We start from the raw sequence: 20,567 nt of genomic DNA, 5'->3' as shown, positions 1-20,567 counted from the left end.
CCATTATACTGTCAATGTGTCTCCATGTCTCCACTGCTCCTCCTGACATTCATTCATCTCTGCTCTTTTCAGTGCCACATCATTCTACTACTGCATGCATGTGTTTGCATTTCACTCCCATAACCCTTTGCATGAGTTCCATTCCTCCATCTGTTTGCATGCCTGCCGCCTGAGACCGAGTGAGCCGCTCTCTTCAGTGCGTTGGCCTCCAATGTGTAAGGCCTCAAGCGTGGGAGCACAATGGGAAAGGACAAGGGTAACTCTGTGATTTTCTCCTCCAAGAGAGGCTCAAGGTGCGGCACGCGCTCCTGCGCCAGTCCTGGCGAGGCCGAGCGCGAGATCGAGAGGCTCCGCAGCGCCTTGGAGGTGGAGAGGTGCCGCAACAAGCAGGCCTACAGGAAGTACTCCCTGGAGCTGCGGCGTGTGCGCGAGGAGGGGCGGCACGAACGGGAGCGCGCCCTGCGGGAGCTGACCTCCAGGCAGGAGCGGCAGAAGGCCCTGGAGCTGCAGCAGCAGCGCGAGGCCCTGGGCAGGGAGCGCGCCTCTGAGTTCAGGCAGCTGCGCCACGTGAGGGACCGCGAGAGGGAGCGCAGCAACGTCACCTTCAGGCAGGTCCGGGAACTGCAGCGGCTCCTAGCCGAGGAGCTTGGTGGCGGCACCGGTTTGGGCAAGCTCGACCCTCAGGCCGTGAAGGGTCTGCTGTGCGGCCAAGGCAGCGGTGCCATCTACCGCAAGCTGGAAGAGCTGCTGGCAAGGCTACATGGGCAGGCGAGCGGGGAGCAGGCGGTGCTCCTGCAGGGCCTGCGCCAGGAGCTGGAGCTGGACAAGAGCCGCCTCATCTGCCACCTGCTAGAGAAGCACGGGCATCCTCAGGCCCCCAAGGTGGCCTCGACTCCGACCCCAGCGCCCAGGCGCCGCGCGGCCAGCTGTGTGCACCTGCCCTCCCGCTCTGTCTCACAGGGGAACCAAGGCGCTCCCGGCAACCCTGGAGCCCCCCTGTCTCGTGCCAGGTCTCAGTCCCAGAAGGCCCAGCGGTCTTCTCAGCAGGGGCCCCTGAGGAAGAGGAGCAGGAGCGGGCGCAGGAGCGCTGCACCCCTGGGGAAGCCGCAGCGCTGCTCCAGTCCTGTGGAGAGCCAGGCGATCCCCTCTCAGCCCTCTCCCCATGCAGACTGGGAGGTGAGGCCCGCCTCCTCCTCTTCCTCCTCCCCATCGGACCGGTCCCCTACGCCGGACAACTCAACCCCGTCCAGATGCTCAGAGGAGGACATGGTGAGCTCCTTCCCAGCCCTCACATTGACATGTAGTTCAGGCTTGTTTTGGTGGAAAACTTTGTTGCATAGCAACCCCCATGCACTAAGTATCCAAATAGAGCCTATTTCTGTCATCCAGTTTAAACCATAGAATATCAGCCTGGGCTTCCTTCTTTTGTCTTCAAAACAAGTTCAGTGTTCACTTCCTTTATGATTAACAGTCTAGCTTCAGGGAAGGATGTCGTTAACATAAACTAAAAAATGCAATCTTGCAGCTTTAGCCCTATACAGAAGGGCCAGTGCCACCCAATATATTCTGTTCTGGAAGGGATTCATGGAGGAAGTGGGAAGAGATGGGGCTTGCACTTAGAAGTAAATTCCTTGAGGATTTTACCTTGTTTTTTAGAGTTCAGGGGAATTCTGCAACTGCTGTTAAGAGCTGACATTGCCCATTCTCTATCCCTGCTTGGTTTGAAATAGCTCCCCAAAATTTGAAAGTGAGCTCTTTGTGCTGTAACATCCTAATCATAGCGTCCGTATGTGGTTGGGAGTGTTGTAGAGTCATGTCATATTTGCCAAACCAGATGAGACGGAGAGCAGTTTTCTGGAGCAGGGTGCACTCTCCTAAAATGCTTTGCTGTAGCGTTATGGACAGGCCAAATCTAGACAGATGTTTCTGTCCTGCTCAGAAAGAAAGAAAAGGGATGGTTAGTGCCCAATATTACAGTTACCCCCCTTTACCCTTATCGGTGTTGGACTGAGGGACCTGATGATGGCAGTGTATCATAAAAAATGTCAAAAGGCAAAGCACCTGGCTGGTATTTCCTGACTGTCTGAATATCCAGCTCTTATATTGGCTGTAAGAAGCTGGCTTACTGACACATCCTGTGTTATTATCTCCAAACATTTCATTATCATAACATTTCATTATTCATAATCAGATTTCTTTTCAGAATCAGAATTAATTGCACAAAGCGTAAGGCCACGAAGAACCTTAAGACCATTAAGCCGGTATGAAGCTGTCTAATCCATGATAAAGTGAAAGCAGAGTGTCTGACTTGTAGGACCCCCTCTTTGTGCTGTCACAGCGTCTGTTAGCTCCCTACCCGCTTAATAAATAATGGATCACACCATTGCAAACTAGAGAATAGCAACCCTCTGGCTGCTCTGTCTTTGGCTCCCTTAATGGCTGTCATTAATTTTTGAGGGGAAATTGCCATTTCCATTTGTGTCAGTTCAAAATGTTAGATTTGTGCTTTTACTTGGGAGTATTTTTGATTGCCGGGTTTTGTTTTGTATTGTTTGTTTGTTTTGGAAAATAACGACTTTAATCAAATGTTTAGCCATTATGCTATAGTATTTGACATGTTTATGCTTATCAGTGATTTGCATGCTTTACACCAAGCACGCGGTACAGTATTTGGACCCCCTGGGTTGAGGTTAATGTGAATCCCTGTGGCTTCCATACAACTGTCTTGCTTCCCATTATGCAAATGAAGACCACCCCAGTCCCACAGCCGTAACATGAGCACGGAGGCATGACTTCCCTTCAGAAGAGTGCACAGGCCAGTTTTTCACTCATTGTTCTTCTCCAAACGAAGAGAATCTTTTCAGTTTTCCTGGAGAGGACAAGCTGGTTTTCTTGCTCAGTTGGACCACATAAGCAGTGTCTTGTCCCAGCTAACACATCTTGTGGTGGTGGTGGGGGCAGCATGTGCATGTCTGTTTATCCTGTCTAGTCTGTGGCCTTAGCTATTTGAAGCTGAGGGGTATTTGTGGCCTCCGAGCCCTCCTGTCAGTGGCTGTAATTGAACTGCGGTTGTGAATGGTGATACTGAAGAGTCAGCTGACATGCAGAAGGACCTGCCATCCTCACAACCTCTTCTCTCCAAGCCACGCTGTCTTTATGTTTGTGTTTTACACTCAGGCAGAAAGACTAGGCATTTTCACAACCACTTCTCTCCAAGCCACGCTGTCTTCATGTTTGTGTTCAACGCTTCTGCAATCTCTGTCTGCTTCTCTTTTGCTGATGCGTGCCCTTTTTCCCGTTGGATCCCTTTTAGTGTCTGAATGCTAAAATGAGGGGGTGCTTTCCCTATATGTAGTAGGATTACGCTTAAAAGTCCCCCATAATGGGATATCTGTGTCCTAAGAGGTTGTGTTTGAAATGCACAGCTGTCTCTCCAGCCATGATGCCTTCCGCCATTCCCAGGGAGCATTTTTAGATTCGATGGTGATTGCCTCTACCTCCACACACACACACACACACACACACGCCCACAACTCGTTCCTCTGCCTGTTCCTCTGCCTGTTCCAGTGTTTGTCTGTGTTTGACCCTCGCTGCCCTCCGCCCTGCCCACATGTCCAGCATGCCTCTGGTCCATGCAGGCTGCCTCAGTTCTGGCCCAGGCACAGGTGGGTCAACACTCCGGCTTCTGAAACACCCCCGTCACATTCCCTGTGTGGGCTGTTCCTCCTACCGCAGCACACTAAATCATGGGGTTCCTACGGAAAAGACAGCCTCTCATGGCTGACGGGGCATATTTATTTCATGTCATTGGGATGGGCAGGAAGTTGATATGACGGTTTTACAAAACTTTTCCAAATATATAATGTTATGATCTTGTCTGTCAAGTATTACAATTTTATCTTTTCATTGTTTTGGTTTCACTTGTTCTAGATACTATTGGTAAGCTATCAGGGTTATAAAATCATTATAGTATTATGCTCAATGCTTCAATTGCAGTGAGAAGTCTGTTTTTTTCCTAGGCAGATGGATAGAATGAATCATTTTTCTCATTAGATAAAACGACTTCTGTGTTTTGCCAAGGGGATTTCACTTCAGTCAAAAAAGTTAACGGATTTGTAATAAATTGGATTCTATTTTCGTCTGTTACTCAGCATATTGCAGATAATAAGATCACTATAATCATACTGTTCCCAGCATTATAAATGTTCCCTGAACAGTAAGGCATTTAACAAGTGACTTTTGTGCAATTTGAGTCATCTTTGTTTACTTCTTCAATGAGATTTCAAACGATGAAATGGGAGTGTGTGACCTTATCACTGCCTCAGGCTTATGGAATCTGATCAATGCCATACATAATTTGTAATCTGTAATATAGATTTTGTATCTGTAATATAGATTTAGTATCTGTGAAACCATCTACACTTTCAAAACCTATCTACAGATACGGATTTCAAATACGAAATGTATCTACACTTTCAAAAACTATCTACACTTTCAAAAACTATCTACACTTTCAAAAACTATCTTCACTTTCAAAATGTGTTTACAGATACAGATTTCAAATACGAAATGTATCTACACTTTCAAAAACTATCTACACTTTCAAAAACTATCTTCACTTTCAAAATCTATCTGCAGATACGGATTTCAGTTACGCATTACGGATTTCTGTTACGAATTACAAAATCTTTTTGGCACTGTTTTTACAGCCTTTCAAAAGAGCCAATCAGCGCTTTTGGCAGATTTTCTAAAGCGCCAATCAACACATTGTATACTGTACTGACTAGCCAATCAGCGCTAGCTTGCTGGCAACTACTGGCCCGCTCATTATTCAATAGTTATAACCTAAATCTGCCACCGCTCTGCCTAGGGAGAGATCTGGGGTCTCCCCCTCACGGTTTGAATACAATTCGGTGTACGAACGCCGTGGGGGAAGTTAAACAAGCATGCCTTATGTCTGGCCCAAAGGGCTGATGAACACCTGTACTATTAAGTTAATCGTAGGCTCTGGCGATTCAGAGATCGCTTGGCTGCAGAACGCATTGTGACGAAGACTCCAGCTTGCTGCCTCATATATCTCTTCCACTGAGACGCTAGAAAACTCGCTTCCACAAAAAATACACAATAAAGCGTTTTCAAGGACTTCAGAAAATGGTTACAAATAGCCTACCCCAAAGTGCCATGAAAAGAAACGAAAATGACATTGCAAGGTGGTTTTGAAATCAGGCTGGTCATTATCCAGTTGTTGAGGATGCATATGCACTTAACGGTATACCCCCACCATTACTTTGCATGTGTCTGGAGAACAACACAATAGTAGCCTGGATACCAGCCTGAACTCCGCCCACAAAATTTTTGGTCTGGAGATTCAGTCTGGAGTCGAGTTAGTTGGGAGGGTTTAAACGGCCCCGAAAAGTGATCTGACCATTCAAATTGTAAGGGCGGGCTTTATACGTTGATGGACAGATATAGAGAGAATACCGGTATACATCGAACAAAGATGGCGCCGTCTCGGAAGCTTAGTGGGACATATTTTATATGATTTAAGCTATCTACACGACTTTTATATGTCTACATTGACTCGGTTAGTTGTGTATACGCAAAACGAGTGTTGCCCAGGATTATGGGTCTTAACTGAAGCACTCTAGAGCATTATTGATAGGTTATGCTAACGCGTAGAAAAAAAAACCATTCAAACGAATGGTAGCTTCTAGCCTTGAGTGCTAATTAAGTAACATCAACAGATATGACAGCGCATTCATTTTGAAAGAGGAACAGAGAAACGCGATCAAGGCATTTGTCGATTGAAAAGATGTTTTTGCCGTCCTTCCTACGGGATCAGGTAAAAGTTTAATCTATCAGATGGAAATACTACGTTGCTCTGATTGGTTCTAGGTATCCAATTCAGCGAAGAGGAATTTTCTTTCCTGGTTCGTTGAAACACGCCCCATAATCACAGCCCAATAGTCCGGTCTCAGACTCATATTCTGACTAGAATTATGAGTATGACATCGTCAGGCTAACACAATAGCAGTCTGTCTGCTAAATGTTCTCATCGTGATAATGGGTCATATGAATACTGTTCATGGTTAACTTAATTAAATGTGAATAGGAGATCGGTCACGAAAATGCTAACGTTAGCTTTCGTTGGCTACCAAAGCAGATCCTAATAACTTCCATACAACGACAAGGATCTTTGAAACAGGTGGAACGAAGTGTGGAGTGAAAACCACTGACTATGATTGTGCGTTTTACAATGACTTTATTAACAACTCCAAATATAGGACTTCTTACTTGTGCCATTTCTCGGTCTCTGATCCACGACTGCTGCATACACCGTTTCACTCAACTTTCCCAGCAAGCTAGCGCTGATCAGTACAGGATACAATGTGTTGATTGGCGCTTTAGAAAATCTGCCAAAAGCGCTGATTGGCTCTTTAGAAAGGAAGTAAAGACAGTGTCAAAAAGATTTTGTAATTCGTAACAGAAATCCGTAACTCGTACTTGAAATCCGTATCCGTAATGCGTAACTGAAATCCATATCTGCAGATAGATTTTGAAAGTGAAGAGAGTTTTTGAAAGTGTAGATAGTTTTTGAAAGTGTAGATACATTTCGTATTTGAAATCCGTATCTGTAGATAGGTTTTGAAAGTGTAGATGGTTTCACAGATAGAAAATCTATATTACAGATACAAAATTTATATTACAGATCAGGGATTAGAAACGGTTCAAAGAACGAAAACGAAAACAGGTAAAGAACGAAATTTTGTGATGAACGTAATCGAAAACCGGAACAAAAACAATTTCAGCTGTTCCGGAGTGAAAACAATATTTTCAATTTTAAATAACCGGTTAATAACGTTATTTTTCGTTCCAAATAACCTTTCTTGAAATATTGTGGGAATAAAATAATTGTTAAAATAAATCTTGAAATAAAGTTTTATTCCGGAAGTGATGGGCTTGGCTACCTGCCCGCTAAATGTTACCCAGACCGCCTTGCTGAAGTGAAACTACTGTTGACACTAGCGAGCCGCGAGTAGCCTAACAGATCTGCAATGATTGTGCTGCCTGTGCCCGTTACCTAGGTCAGTGTAGAGCGTGCCTTTTCGCCTCCCAAATATATCCTGTCTCCTTTGCGCAGCAATCTGAAGGAGAATGTTTTGGAGGACATACTTTTCCTTAAACTGAATAAGCAATTTGGTATGTAAGCTATCTGTTGTCCATTTCAAATAGGCTAACTCTCGAGTTAATAGAAGAGAGTAGGCATAGGCCTCTAGCTATGGACATGAGTTGTGTTTATTTTGCGCGTAATGGAGAACGTTTTGTTGGAGATGCTTTCCGAATTTGAATGTAGGCCTAAATGTGACCGGCTGAGTTTGTTGTCATTTTGTTTTGAATAGCCATGGGTCTAAGCTGCTGCATTTCTTGCTTTCTTTTTTTTGAACGGACTTCAGTTCGAAAGACATGTTTGCGTTTAAATGGTCCTGCAGCCTAATTTCATGTTGCCGACTGGATATAATGTTGTTTCATTATTTATTATAAGTTGTAGGCAAACTCCGTTTCCACAACGTTGGAAAAGTGCGCATTGCATTTAGCCTATAGGCTTCACGCACGCACCCGAATAATGACAAACATTAAGCACGCGCCCCCCCCCCCCCCCCCCCCCCCCCCCGCATAATGACAAACATTAGGCACGCGCACCCCCCCCCCCCCCCATGACATTTTTGAAAAGAACGTTATTAACCGTTCTTATATAAGGTTCTAACCGGTTAATAACATGAAGAGAAGCATAGGAACACTGGAACGGAACAGAAAAATAATGTTTCTGGTCAGAACGAAACGAAATGAAAAATATTTTGTTTTTAATCCCTGTTACAGATACAAAATCTATATTACAGATTACAAAATATTTATGGCATTGATCTGATTCCATACAGGCTCAGCAGTGTGAAGGCAGAGTTGTCTAGTGTTTTTTTTTATCCCGAGAGGATTTGGAGCAAAAGACTCTCTTAGCCTGTGTGTTTGGAAACACGGGGCAGGTGACCAGTGTCATGTCGTCAGACTCCTCTCATCTTTAATCTGGACTGAAGTCGACCTCTGCTTGTGCCTCTCAGTGAAATTGTTGTGATGGGGTCACACAATCAACTTGGAAAGCTAGCAAGGCACTATGACACTGTGTGTGTGTGTGTGTGTGTGTGTGTGAACCCAATGAATGAGACTGATAAAAGTGCTCAATTCAGTTGTAATAAATCCCACTTTCCAGTCCAGTCGAATAAATTCCCATTTCCAGATGTGCTTAGCATAAAGAGCAAAGTGCTAGTGTATTTAATAACTTGTGGAATGAATGAATAAAATATTGAGTTTGCTGAACCTACTTGACCTATTTTGAACTCAGTCTGAAAAATTCATAATATGTTTGCTGACAGCTTTATAAGTTTTATACCTTTTCCTACAGAGGTGGAAGTCTGCTTTTATTGGCTTGTAGAGTTACATATGCACTGCAAAGCCTGATTGTATGTACATGACTGAAAGTGTCGTGTTTTGTATTTGTATCTTCAATAGCAGTAGTAAAGTCCTGTGCGGTTTTTAAATCTTCTGTCTCCATTGGAGGGAAGTCATGTCAGTTCAATGGCAAAGTGTGTTGCAGTCAGTCACATTTTGGGAGGTCTGGGAGGGGTTGGCAGAAGTAGGTCAATGTACAGTACCCCTCCCAAAATGGCCTCCAGAATTTCTGGATGGGATTGTAAATAATTGATAAAAGGCTGAGTGCCACCCAAATGGCACAGCATGGAACGGCAAAGGGGGAATATTTGTTTTGTTCAGAGCATTTTAAACAGTTTCCATTTTTTTTGTGGTGGACAATGTACTAGCAGGGGTCTAAAAAGCCCTGTGTTTAAGAACCCTGACTACTTTATTCAGTGTTGTGATAATGGCTTGTGTCTCTTCCCTGGGATGTCTGCATGTTTTCTTTTGTTTACAGATGTAGCCTAGTCCTTCTAACTTTCTATGCCATGCTGCATTTAATCAAGTTTTTCCAAATGGAACATTGACAAAAGCAGCCATGAATTTGATTTGAAATGATGTTGTTTTTTTCGTGTTGCTGATTTTGGTATTTATATTTGAACCATTGCAATGTTTATCACTATTGTGGAACAAAACAATAGCCTGGCATCTTCAGTAGGATCACTCACAAAGCTGATCATTGTTGTGTTAATATTAATGGATATAGATTTGTGCTAAGCACATGCCAAATCTCTGAATATTACATGTGCTGTGAGCAGGATGACCTTCAAGTTCAAGTGTTTTTATTTGTCACATACAATAAATTGAAGTGAAATGTAATAGGGTATATGCTCCACACTGTTCAAAAATAAATCAAATATAAAATAAATGTATTAATTTATGAAGATAAAATAAAAAATGTAAATAAAATCAAATTTAAAAATAACTCAAATAAAAATTAGGTGTTGAATTAAAAATTTGAATTTAAGTGTCTCACTGCCTGTGGATAAAAACTTAAGTCTCTCAGTCCTTGAGTGTAGGCTTCGTAGGCGTCTACCCGACGGCAACAGGGTGAAGAGGCTGGCATTGGGGTGTGTGTCATCCCTCCTGATACTTTTTGCCCTCTTGTGATAGATGTCATTCACGTTGGGTAGGGACGCTCTGATAGTGCGCTCAGCTGAGCGCACCACCCTCTGTAGGTTGGCCTGGTCTTGAGCGGTACAGCTTCCGTCCTGTGAGGACGCTCTCCACAGCTGAGGAGTAGAAGGTCCTCAGGATGGGAGGGGAGACCTTGAATTTCCTCAGCCTCCGGAGGAAGTACAGCCGCTGCCTGGATGACTGTCACATGTTGTGTGTGGAGGGTCCAGGTTTGGTCCTAGGGAAGACTACTGAGAGGGAGAGGCTGGAGACCCACTGAGCATGCTGAGGTGCAGCTTATTTAGAGTCAAGGTCGTGCCTAGGTCTGTCTGTTTGTCTTTTACCCTCTCCCACTTGAGCAGCAAGCAAATAGTGTTTTAATTTTTTTTTCAAGCGGGAAGATAAATGACATAGCACAGCTTATCTAATAACAATGACTTTTGCACAACTCCTGTGTGCTGTTTTTATTTGTTATTGTCTGGGCATTGGGCTTTATCACTGTGTGTGTGTGTGTGGGGGGGGGGAACAGGAGACACTATGAGGTTATTTTTCAGGGAGGAATTGGAAATGAATGCTGGAATGTGAATGCAGGGAGAATTTATGAGGATGGAGATGAGCCTCAGGACTGACTTGTGTTACGGTTGCATTTATTAACATTGGTTATGTTTTGGTATGATCGAGATACTAGTCTTACTTGTGTGTGTGTGTGTGTGTGTGTGTGTATGTGTGTGTGATGGACAGAATGTTTTATTCAAAGCCATACTACCGGAATGCATCAATTTGCCACTTTTTTTTAGGGGTGTGTGTGTTTTTTTTATGAGCACCCACTCTCAGAATAGCAAAACACACATACTTACTTTCTCTCTTCCTCACACACACACACACACACACACACACACACAGAGTCAGTCAACACTGTACCCCAGAGGCCGTGTTATAAAAGCAGCTCCTTTAGTTTGTTGACTCGTGTACTCTACAGCCTTGAATAGGATCATACATGCGGCTGGACATTAATATCATGGATGGATGAGGTATGGCATACCCTGCCCCGCCCTGCCCTCGGGCCTGGATTCACCCCCTGCCCAACCCCTGCCCAGCGGCGGTCTGTCTCCTCCAGCTCTTGGCATGGTGCCATCTCTCCTGCAGGTGTTTATGACAGAAGAGGCTCTGCCTGATGAGTTCCACGGCTTAGTTTTTAAATGGGGAAGCGTGACGGAGCCATTGGCCCTCCCACACACTGCCGTAACAGTTTTAGGCAGATAATCACTCGCGCTTGCTTTAGCCCTGCTGCTCTGTGCTTGTTCGCTGATTGCAGAGTCCCAGGGTCTGCTTTTACCCAATAAGCCTTCATTAGCCCCAATTTCACAGTGAACGCTGAGGGTTTAAGACAGTGGAACAGAGACTGCAAGGTGGCGGAAGCATTGCTGTGATTCTTGAGTGTTGCTGTTAACTCAAAAGGCTTTCATTGGTTGGCTGTTATTGGGGTTGGTGTGAGAGGAGGCGCTGAGATAATTATTCATTTTAAATACTTAGGGTTTTATACTGATGAAGAACTAGAATGATCTGTTGAAAAAACGTGCTTGCTTTTTAAAACGTTCCATGTGAAATAACCTTATCTTTCAGAATAGGTTTTTGGTAGCAGATATGGTTTACATTTTACGAGATTTTATGGAATTGTCAGAGACCTTGGTACATTACATCATCAGTATGCTATACGAGAAAAGAAACGGTCTTGGTAAAATTCACTTTAATTTGTATTTCAATCGAACCGCATATTTTTGACTGCATGTGCCACAACAAACCCTCCCAAGACCCTGCTGGGACTGAATAGTGACCTTTCTGGTCAGATTGAGCAGCACACACAGCATGCTGGCCAGAGTGTCTAACTCTGTGGGGGACATGGAGAAGGGGAGAGTTTGTGTGCAGGGTGACATTGGCTGTCAGTTTAGTGTGGTCATAAATTGGACCCCATGACTCTGGAGTTATTGTCACAAGTCAATCTAGTGTGAGGCCTCCTGCGATGGATAACTGAGTGAGTGAAACGGCTGTGATGTGATTTGCAATAACACCCCCACACCCCCCTTAACGATGACTTGGTCTAAATGAAGTGCAGTCTGGTTTGAATTTTGTACAGCTCATTGGGTGGGCATGGTTTTTATGTTTTCTCAGTACACACACACACACACACACACACACACACACACACAGTCACACTCATAAAAGAGGCTTACCCAATTTTGGTGGAATGTAATCTCCCAGGAGTGACGATCCTCATCTATCTGTTTGCTATGCTGAAAGGTAATTAGTAAGAGAAGCAGAACAGCCTAATGATGAATCTTAATATCGGGCACCAGAGCGGAAGTTTTAAGTTGATCTGACATCTTAATTCTGTCACATTTAGTAAAACTGCCATGTTGCCGAGAGGATGTGAGTTTTCATCCAAACAGCAGTGGCCCATGTGATGGAGGATCACATGCTTTTTATTTGCTTTGCATTAAAATAATCTGTTAGGTTTTAATCAAATGTGGATCTTTTACAAGAAGGCAATGTTTTGGTGTACCTGTTATAAGTACAAGTCTAATATGGAGCATAAGTATAGAGCAAACATGGAGTGAAATGTTATATTGAGCAAAGTGGTGGTGAATATGTTTTGTGCGCGCACCATCCCATAGCTTTACTCCAGCCTCCCCGCAATGCTCTGCTCTGCCTCTTGAACAATCAATAGGCAGCCAACATCATTCCAGCGTCATCTCCATGGAAACGAGCTCCTGATGCAGTCAGGATTGGCTCCTTCCCAGAGCCTGGCCCTACGTGATTGGAGGATGGAGCCTATCTGCCCCACCCCCTCCCCACTCTTACCACAAACACACACTCACACACACAGTCTCCCATTTCCCTCACCCACACACAGATCTCCCCTCCTCCTCCTCCTCCTTGTCCCCGCATCTTAATGTGGTTATCAGCCCCAAACAGTGATTAGGCAGTTCATTGAACCTCAATGCACGGAGCGAACTACGGCAACGGACAACCAACATTTCTCTGTGGTCGTCGCTGGAGACAAGACGAGTGCTACACATGGAGCGACCCCCGCACAGCACCTGTCTTCATCTCACAGGCAGAGGAGGTGACTGAAAAGGAGACCTGTTAGTAAGGCTGGCTCTCCACTCCGGATTTTTTTTTTTTAAGCGAGGCGAGGACTGCTGATGTGAAAAAGCTCTCTCTCTCCCTCTCTCTCTCTTCCTGGCCGTCTTCTCATCCACCACTGGATTCACATGAGACGCACTGACAGATCGGGCTCTGTGTGGACGAGGGCTGTCATTTGCGGGAGCACAGCAAAGACATGGCCCTTAGTCAATGGAGAAGAGAGCAGGCGGACTCTGGCTATAAAGCGCAGTGAGTGTGTGTGTGCGCCCATCACTGCATCTGAGGTGGTTGAACCGCTCTCCTTCTCTCTTTCTCTCCGGCTTGCTCTACCATGCAGAAAGAGCTTCATGACAGTTACTGGCTCTTTCTGGAGAGAGGCTTGTCCTATTTTAAAAAACCTCCACAAGAACGCTTTCATTTTGCTTTGCGTCTTTAAGACCACATGACCGTTGTTTTTAAAACATTGACAGAGATGTTTCCATGCAGCAGGGAGGTTATTTTGGTCTGGTAGCTGTTGCTACTGATGCCCCAGTGCTGAGGTGCAGGCAGCTGCCAGATGGGGACTGCATTGTGACTGTGCCATTTTCCTACCATCAAAGGCATCAGCAGACTTATTAGACGCTATATTTACTCTCTGATAAGGCTGCTAATTGATGAGCCAATCGCACTGATCTTATCGCTCTCGTTTTGGACTGGATGTTCAAATTTCCTGGATGGGTTACCTTCTTAACTAAATAGGGGTTCCTGCTCTCTTTTGCTCTGTCTGATATCCCTGTTGAGAGACGGAGAGGAAGAATCGGAGGGCGAGTGTATTCCAGTGGTCTCCTTTGAAGTTGTTGGAAGTAATCTGCGCACCCCTCACCCCCTCTGCCACCACATCCTTGTCAATCAGCAGGCGTGTTGCCCTCCCGCTCAGTGTGTGGTCCTGGCACTGATTTGAATGTGCCCCTCATGTGGCTGAACTGATCTGTCTGGGTGTTTTGGCCGGAGAGAGACGGGGAAAGAGAGTGAGAGATGTACGACCTGTGCACCAGGCCAGAGCCTCCACAGGAGCAGCAACAGCAGCAGCAACAGTCCCCTCCGCCGGAAGGTGAGCCGGAGGGCCGAGGGGACGCTGTGAAGACCCCCACTGCCTCGGGACCGCTGGATGGAGATAAGAGGGAGCAGGGAGCAGACTCCAGCCAAGATGATGCTGCTGCCCCCACCAAGTTTACCACAGCGTCCAACGTTCTGGGGAAACGGCAGCACTCGCTATGTGAAGGAGTGAATGGCTGTGAAGTTGCAGCCTATGGGAAGGTAGGTGTGATGCATAGCCTTGTACACTTCCATGCAGGCATGGGGATGAACATGATGGAAGGTTCTATGGATCACGTACAATATGACAAGGAGAAAGGGATACGAGCAGGGTAGCGCTTCTGATGAGCAGTGACTGTGCATTAGCTCATCCTTTTGTTGGTTTCCCTTGATGATGCAATTAAGGTTCTCCCTGTGGATATGTGCCAGACAGAAAGCTGTGAAAGTCAAACAAATGGCTCACACGTCCCTGAAGAACTGGGAATCCAATAAGACAGCAGAGAGTGAGCAAGTGGGCAAGTGGCAGATGACATGGAGGAGGTCTGAATGTGGAGTTCAGTTTGTGTTCTGGGCTTGTTGTTTATTTATCCTCTTGAGCTCTAATCTTTAAAGCACAAATTGAGTTTGGATCTCGTGCAAGCATCGATCATGGGACACGGATGCCATGTTGCTCTGCTTGGTCACCTGTCTCCTATATAGGGCAGTGGCTCAGTGCTGCTGATGCCGTGATCGGGACGTCACAGTACACTACGGTTTGCCGTTGCTATATTAAGAGACAGAGGCTGACCTTAACCCATATTTCTCACGGCTGCCGTGCCAGAATGGAACAGTGGAGGATCCACTTAATGGTGTTTCATTGAAAATCAATGAGAGCAGAGCTAAGATTTCCCCTTGTTTCCATGTAATTGTGCTCAGCCGGCGTGGTGTGAGTGTTACATTGTTGCTGTGAATCACATAGTGGTTGTCAACTTGTAGGCTGTGGAGTTTCACTCGTGTGTCATTACAAAACACATGCACACATGTGCAGTAGATGACGTGTCCTAATGCAGTTGTGTGTGCACATATCAATTTGTTTACACACACAAACATCCAAGCACTGGCATACATTCGGCGGTGTGATACAGGCTAATAAACATGCTGGCCTTTCTTGAACAGAGGAAGTTGATTCAGATCGCTTGGCATATGTTGACTGAATTTGAATGGATATGAATGATGGTTGGAGCCTCCAACTGGAAAATATTCCAGGGTTGTAATTCTTATTATCTGTAACTATTTAGTTGTTGTTTGCCATTTGAAACAATTAATTTGATGAAACATGGCTTACAAGATCAGCTGAAGCTTACTGAAGAATGAATGGATGCTTATGAAACCTGAATCTTCTCATCAAGGACACAAGAGTTCATGGGGTACAAGGTGAATGTCTGTCTTGTTTGTCTGGTGTTGGTAAACATGAAGGAAAAAGCTCTCTTCCTCTTGCTTAGTCTGATGTGGAATTGGAGAGGGGCGATTTAGGGGGATGAATACAGAATGCAAACCACATGCAAGTGTGATCATTCCGTCGGGTCTCTACAGAGAGAGACAGACAATCACTTCTGCCTTGCATGCTTAAGCCTGCTGACCCCCACAATATTTAGGGGAAATTATTAAATTAATAATCTACCTTTACAAGTACATTTAGTTTTTAGCCTGAAACGCCCAATTTCATCCTCCCTGTTAAGTGCTGCGCTCTCTGCAGTGGCTCATGATTGTGTAATTGCATTGGTAGTGCTGGGGTGGGAGGTCCGAGTGATAAACAGGAGCCTGAGGGGGCATTGTGCTCTGCCTCTGGCTATAGCATCCGTGGCAGGTCTGGCTGCTTTGGCTGGGAAGACCAATTGACGTGATGCATTAGGGATGGTCTTGTAGACCTTTTAGCCCAGCGGGGAGTAGGGCAAATGGGGGCTGCTGGATACCCTCCGAGGTGACTATTTATTTTCGTGTGTGTGTGTGTGTGTGTGTGTGTGTGTGTTTGTGTGTGTGTGTTTGTTTGGGTGGGGGGAGGAGTTTTATCTGCTCATCACCATTTGCAGGCATAATGAGCTGATGTGGTTTTGTTTCATGGTCTGCGCCACACGCTGTAATGAGAACCTCAGCGTGAGGTGTTGCCGTGGGCTGGTAGCCTCTTAAAGCCCCCTACGTAGTAGAGTGTGATTGACTGTGGCAGTTAGACAATCGCCCTCTTCTCTTTCCAGATGCTGAAATGGATGATGCTAAGGGGTAGCAAGTGAAACATCGGGTGAATGTAGAAAGAGAGGCCAAGGGAGAAGGAGAAAAGTAAATGAGAAAGGATGGTGAGATGGAGGGGTACTAGAGAGGGGGGAGAGTGAGCTGGAGGGGGGAGAGTGAGCTGGAGGGGTACTAGAGAGGGGGGGAGAGTGAGCTGGAGGGGTACTAGAGAGGGGGGAGAGTGAGCTGGAGGGGGGAGAGTGAGCTGGAGGGGTACTAGAGAGGGGGGAGAGTGAGCTGGAGGGGTACTAGAGAGAGAGGGGAGAGTGAGCTGGAGGGGTACTAGAGAGGGGGGGAGAGTGAGCTGGAGGGGTACTAGAGAGGGGGGGAGTGAGCTGGAGGGGTACTAGAGAGAGAGGGGAGAGTGAGCTGGAGGGGTACTAGAGAGAGAGGGGAGAGTGAGCTGGAGGGGTACTAGAGAGAGAGGGGAGAGTGAGCTGGAGGGGTACTAGAGAGGGGGGGAGAGTGAGCTGGGGGGGTACTAGAGAGGGGGGGAGTGAGCTGGAGGGGTACTAGAGAGAGAGGGGAGAGTGAGCTGGAGGGGTACTAGAGAGGGGGGAGAGTGAGCTGGAGGGGTACTAGAGAGAGTGGGGAGAGAGCTGGAGGGGTACTAGAGAGGGGGGAGAGTGAGCTGGAGGGGTACTAGAGAGAGTGGGGAGAGTGAGCTGGAGGGGTACTAGAGAGAGAGAGAGGGGGGGAGTGAGATGAAGGGGTACTAGAGAGACGGGGAGAGTGAGCTGGAGGGGTACTAGAGAGACGGGGAGAGTGAGCTGGAGGGGTACTAGAGAGAGGGGGTAGAGTGAGATGGAGGGGTACTTAGAGAGGGGGGGGGGGGGGACGGGACTCCCCACCCCCACACTATTAGCTGCTTATTATGTTACAGTGCAAGCCACCTCATATTGTTCTTCTTACGGTTTATTATTATTATTCTGCAATAAAAAATAAATAAATAAAAATACCCAGTTTAAATGATATCAACACCATTCTGGAATTAACCAATCTGCCCTAATGCTTGGCTTGACTGCCTTTTTTTTTTTTTTTTTGTAATGTTTTTTATCGCTAACTTTCCCATTGGAAATGGATGGGGGCAAGTAATACGTCTCTAGTGGCACGTTTTAAGTATCATCGTTTGCCCAGCAGTAGTTTGCACAAACTTCTACACAATAAAATCCCCTGCAGATTTGGATTTGGACTACAGCATTTTCAATCAACTTTAAAAAGGCCTTTATTCCCTGTCCTTTTCTTAGAAGTCACACTGATTTTGCAAAATGATAGTGTAGGGGCAGAGTGTGCCACAAGGACATTCCAGACTGATGGGTCATTACCTTTTGACAGTGGGGACTGGGGACACCTAGTGTGTCCTTTTTTACAATACCTCAGCACCTCTGAAAATAGTTTTGTTAAAAACTGTTTACAGTTAAATTACCAACATTATAATAATTACATTCTTACTGCTCATAGCTTATTGTTGCTGAGTTCGTGCTAAAAAGCAGCCCCCTTTGGGATCAATGTTTTCATATTGGGGAAAAGAAATATAAAAATGTCAACAGTCCTCAGACTCCATAGGGGTCAACACTTTGTGATATTCTTTGAATGTAGGCGACCATGGCTGTCACTTTATTGGATAGTACCAGGTAGGTCATTCCACCGACGAGGTACCACTAATGACAAGAGTCTTGATTGCTTTCTTTTGCTCTGAAGGAACAAAGTGGTCAAGTTCTTCCTAGATCTTGATAATATGCATTGCCCATGGAGACTATCAACTCATTTTGAACATTGATTGATTCATATTTTAATAGCAGAGTGTGTGTTGTTTGCTGCCAGAATGTCAGTGGGTCATTGGTGTTAGAAAATCACTGCCTTAACCTTGTTACATATTTATTGCTCATCCATCAGGTGTTAGGAGAGTCAAACCTTTCTTTCACAGGGCAATGTGTTAACATCCACGTAATTGTCACATCTATCTCAGATTTTTTTGTGCATCAGTGTGTATTTCCATTCGTGTTTTTAGTTAGTTTAAAAGGAAACACCATTGTTAGTTCACTTATGCATTAGCTACAGTATGGTTGTGTGACATAGGATCTGATTTACCTCTGCCTCTCAAAGACTATAGTGCTATGTGTTTTTCTATTTCATCAATATTTCAGAGTCTGAGGCTTCAAAATGTCTTGGATGTTTAATTCAGGGATTTAACTCTTGTGGCATTTATATGAATTTGGACATGATTTACGACTCTGGTCACTTTTATGACCTAAATGCCCCTAAATAATTTAATTGAGGTCTTTCCACAGCATCAAATGGCATTGGGAGGCCATGAATAAATTCACATGTTCTTGTTAAATAGAATGAAAATGGGGCGTTTTTATACGTCTGCTTTAAAGTGAATTAAGAGGGCCTTGAGCTCATCATAGCATAGACATACCAGCCTTTGTCTAAATGCCCCCAGGCAGTATCTTGGGAGACCTAACATGTCTTTCCTGAGACTGTGTCCTCAACGCTTTAGCTTCCTGGAGCATCCCTGTACCTCAACCCCCAAATCTCTCAGTCCTCACCGGTGACATGATGACTGTCTTCATGAATAATTGCACTATTTCAAATCCTAACCCTCCCTCCCATTGTTTTTTGTTGTTGTTGAGTCTTTTTGTTGTTGTTGCTTCCCTTCTATCATCCTGGCAATTGGCTGAATCGCCTCGTTTGAAGGCCAGATTAGCTTTATGAAAGCTTGCTGTGTCTGTGTTTGAAGTTAACCTATTTATGGTTTTGGGTTTGTATGACACAACTGAATTCAGCTATAAAAATTAAGTCGTTGCTATTTTCTCCTCAGTAATTTGTCAGGTCTGACTGTGTGCAGTGTTGTTTATTTCCCTTGTCATACGGCTAATCCTGTGAGCTGAGGAAATAAGGTGCTGGATAGACACACACACACACACACACACACACACACACACACACACACACACACACACACACACACACACACACACACACACACTGCATCTGTTCCCCTGTCAAATGGTTGCTCTTTTGTCCTGTGTTGCCCAAGGTGACACCCTGACAAATGCAGCATATATGAAACTCATTCTGTTGCAGCGCATAGCGGATTCATTGCAGATTTGTGTTTTGTCAGTCTTTTAATTAAGTTTTGCTCAATGAGAAATATCTGGCATTGAAGGTTTTTAAATAAAGAAAGTTCTGTGTGATAAGCACTTGATGGGCGTTAATGGCCTCACAACAGTTTGAAGGAAGAATAATATTCACACTCCCTCACTGCTACATTTCAACCTAAAAGAGGTGGAATCAGGCCAAGAAAGTTGAACTCCTTCATTCCAGAAGTAAGCTAATTAGTGTGCTTGCCCGAAGGGAAGCACAGTATTGTTATCGTCAAGTTTTCTTTATTTATTCTCCCCGTTTTTCTTGCAGCTAACTACTCCTCGCCCGATTGAGCTAGAGACGCCATTCAAACACCAAAACGTCCGGCCCGATCCGGTGCAGGTTGCTATGACTTTTCGTGGCGGTACTCCTTGCCACTCCTTTTTTATTCCTCTTTTTTCATCACCTTTTTCCCCCATAGACTTGCATGGCAGAGCGCTCTGCCATGATGACATCATAATAGGGTCATTAAACTGGCTTGCAGCTGTGCTTCACTGACACCTGCGCCAAATTCAAGGAACCTCGTCTCTCAGTCCCTCTCAATTCAACTTTGAAAAAGAATAAGAGTAACTACAGTTTCTAACCTTGCTACCGTATTTCCACTTCGTTAAGGTGAGTTGAATGGCAGCATTTTCAGTGTACTGACTGAAATTTTAATGGAAACTGATGGTGTTAGCCGTAGCAGCTAACGTCTCCCATCCATGGGAGTATCCACTGGCAGTTTCAGCTAGCCGTAACAGGGGATACTTTTCCTTAATTCAAGTTGTGAAGTAAACCTTTTAAGTTATTCATGAATTTAGTTGTGTGGATATAGTGGGTTAAGGCTTGTATTCCTACTAGGTAACGTTAGCTATCCTAGCTGTGTTAAGCAGCTGTAATATCTGAGTACGGGGCTAAACGTAAGCTACCTAGACCTATACGTTGTAGATATGCAAAAGTAGCTTATACTAAAAGAATGGTTACCTTGTTAGCTCACCAGTTTATTTTGTTGCTAATGTGGTTGGAGAGGACCGATAGCGTGAGTTAACATTAACCCGTGTCCTGGGAGTAATGATTCATGAGAGACCTTGAACCATTAGGTTACCTGAAAAACGTTTGAGGATGTACCTGGACACAGCGTAGCTATTGTAGTGTGCTCAGTTTTCGAAAACTACACTGAAACTAAGAAGGATAACTATGACTAAATGTGACTAAAACTAATATGCATTTTTGTCTTAAGACTGAATCTAAAATAGCTGCCAAAATGAACACTGATAGGGGACCCCTTAATCTGCAATTCATGGTTGCTAGCTCTA

The 20,567-nt window shown here is 45.0% G+C and overlaps 1 protein-coding gene across 1 annotated transcript in view; it reads left to right on the top strand.

The window, feature by feature from the left end:
• Window positions 1-240: 240 nt before the first annotated feature.
• tspoap1 (TSPO associated protein 1) overlaps window positions 241-20,567 on the top strand; it is a gene marked incomplete at its 5' end in the record, with an annotated part of 82,435 nt that continues 62,108 nt past the window's right edge. Inside the window, one exon of the mRNA XM_080835784.1 lies at window positions 241-1,269. Within this exon, the coding sequence (XP_080691910.1) occupies window positions 241-1,269 (1,029 nt within the window). The remainder of the gene's footprint in view (window positions 1,270-20,567) is intronic.

The sequence above is a fragment of the Sprattus sprattus genome, assembly GCF_963457725.1.
Source record: "Sprattus sprattus genome assembly, chromosome: 1".
NCBI classification, from domain to species: domain Eukaryota; kingdom Metazoa; phylum Chordata; class Actinopteri; order Clupeiformes; family Clupeidae; genus Sprattus; species Sprattus sprattus.
The sequence above is the reverse complement of the archived record's forward strand: the minus strand, read 5'-3'. Positions and strand labels throughout refer to the sequence as shown.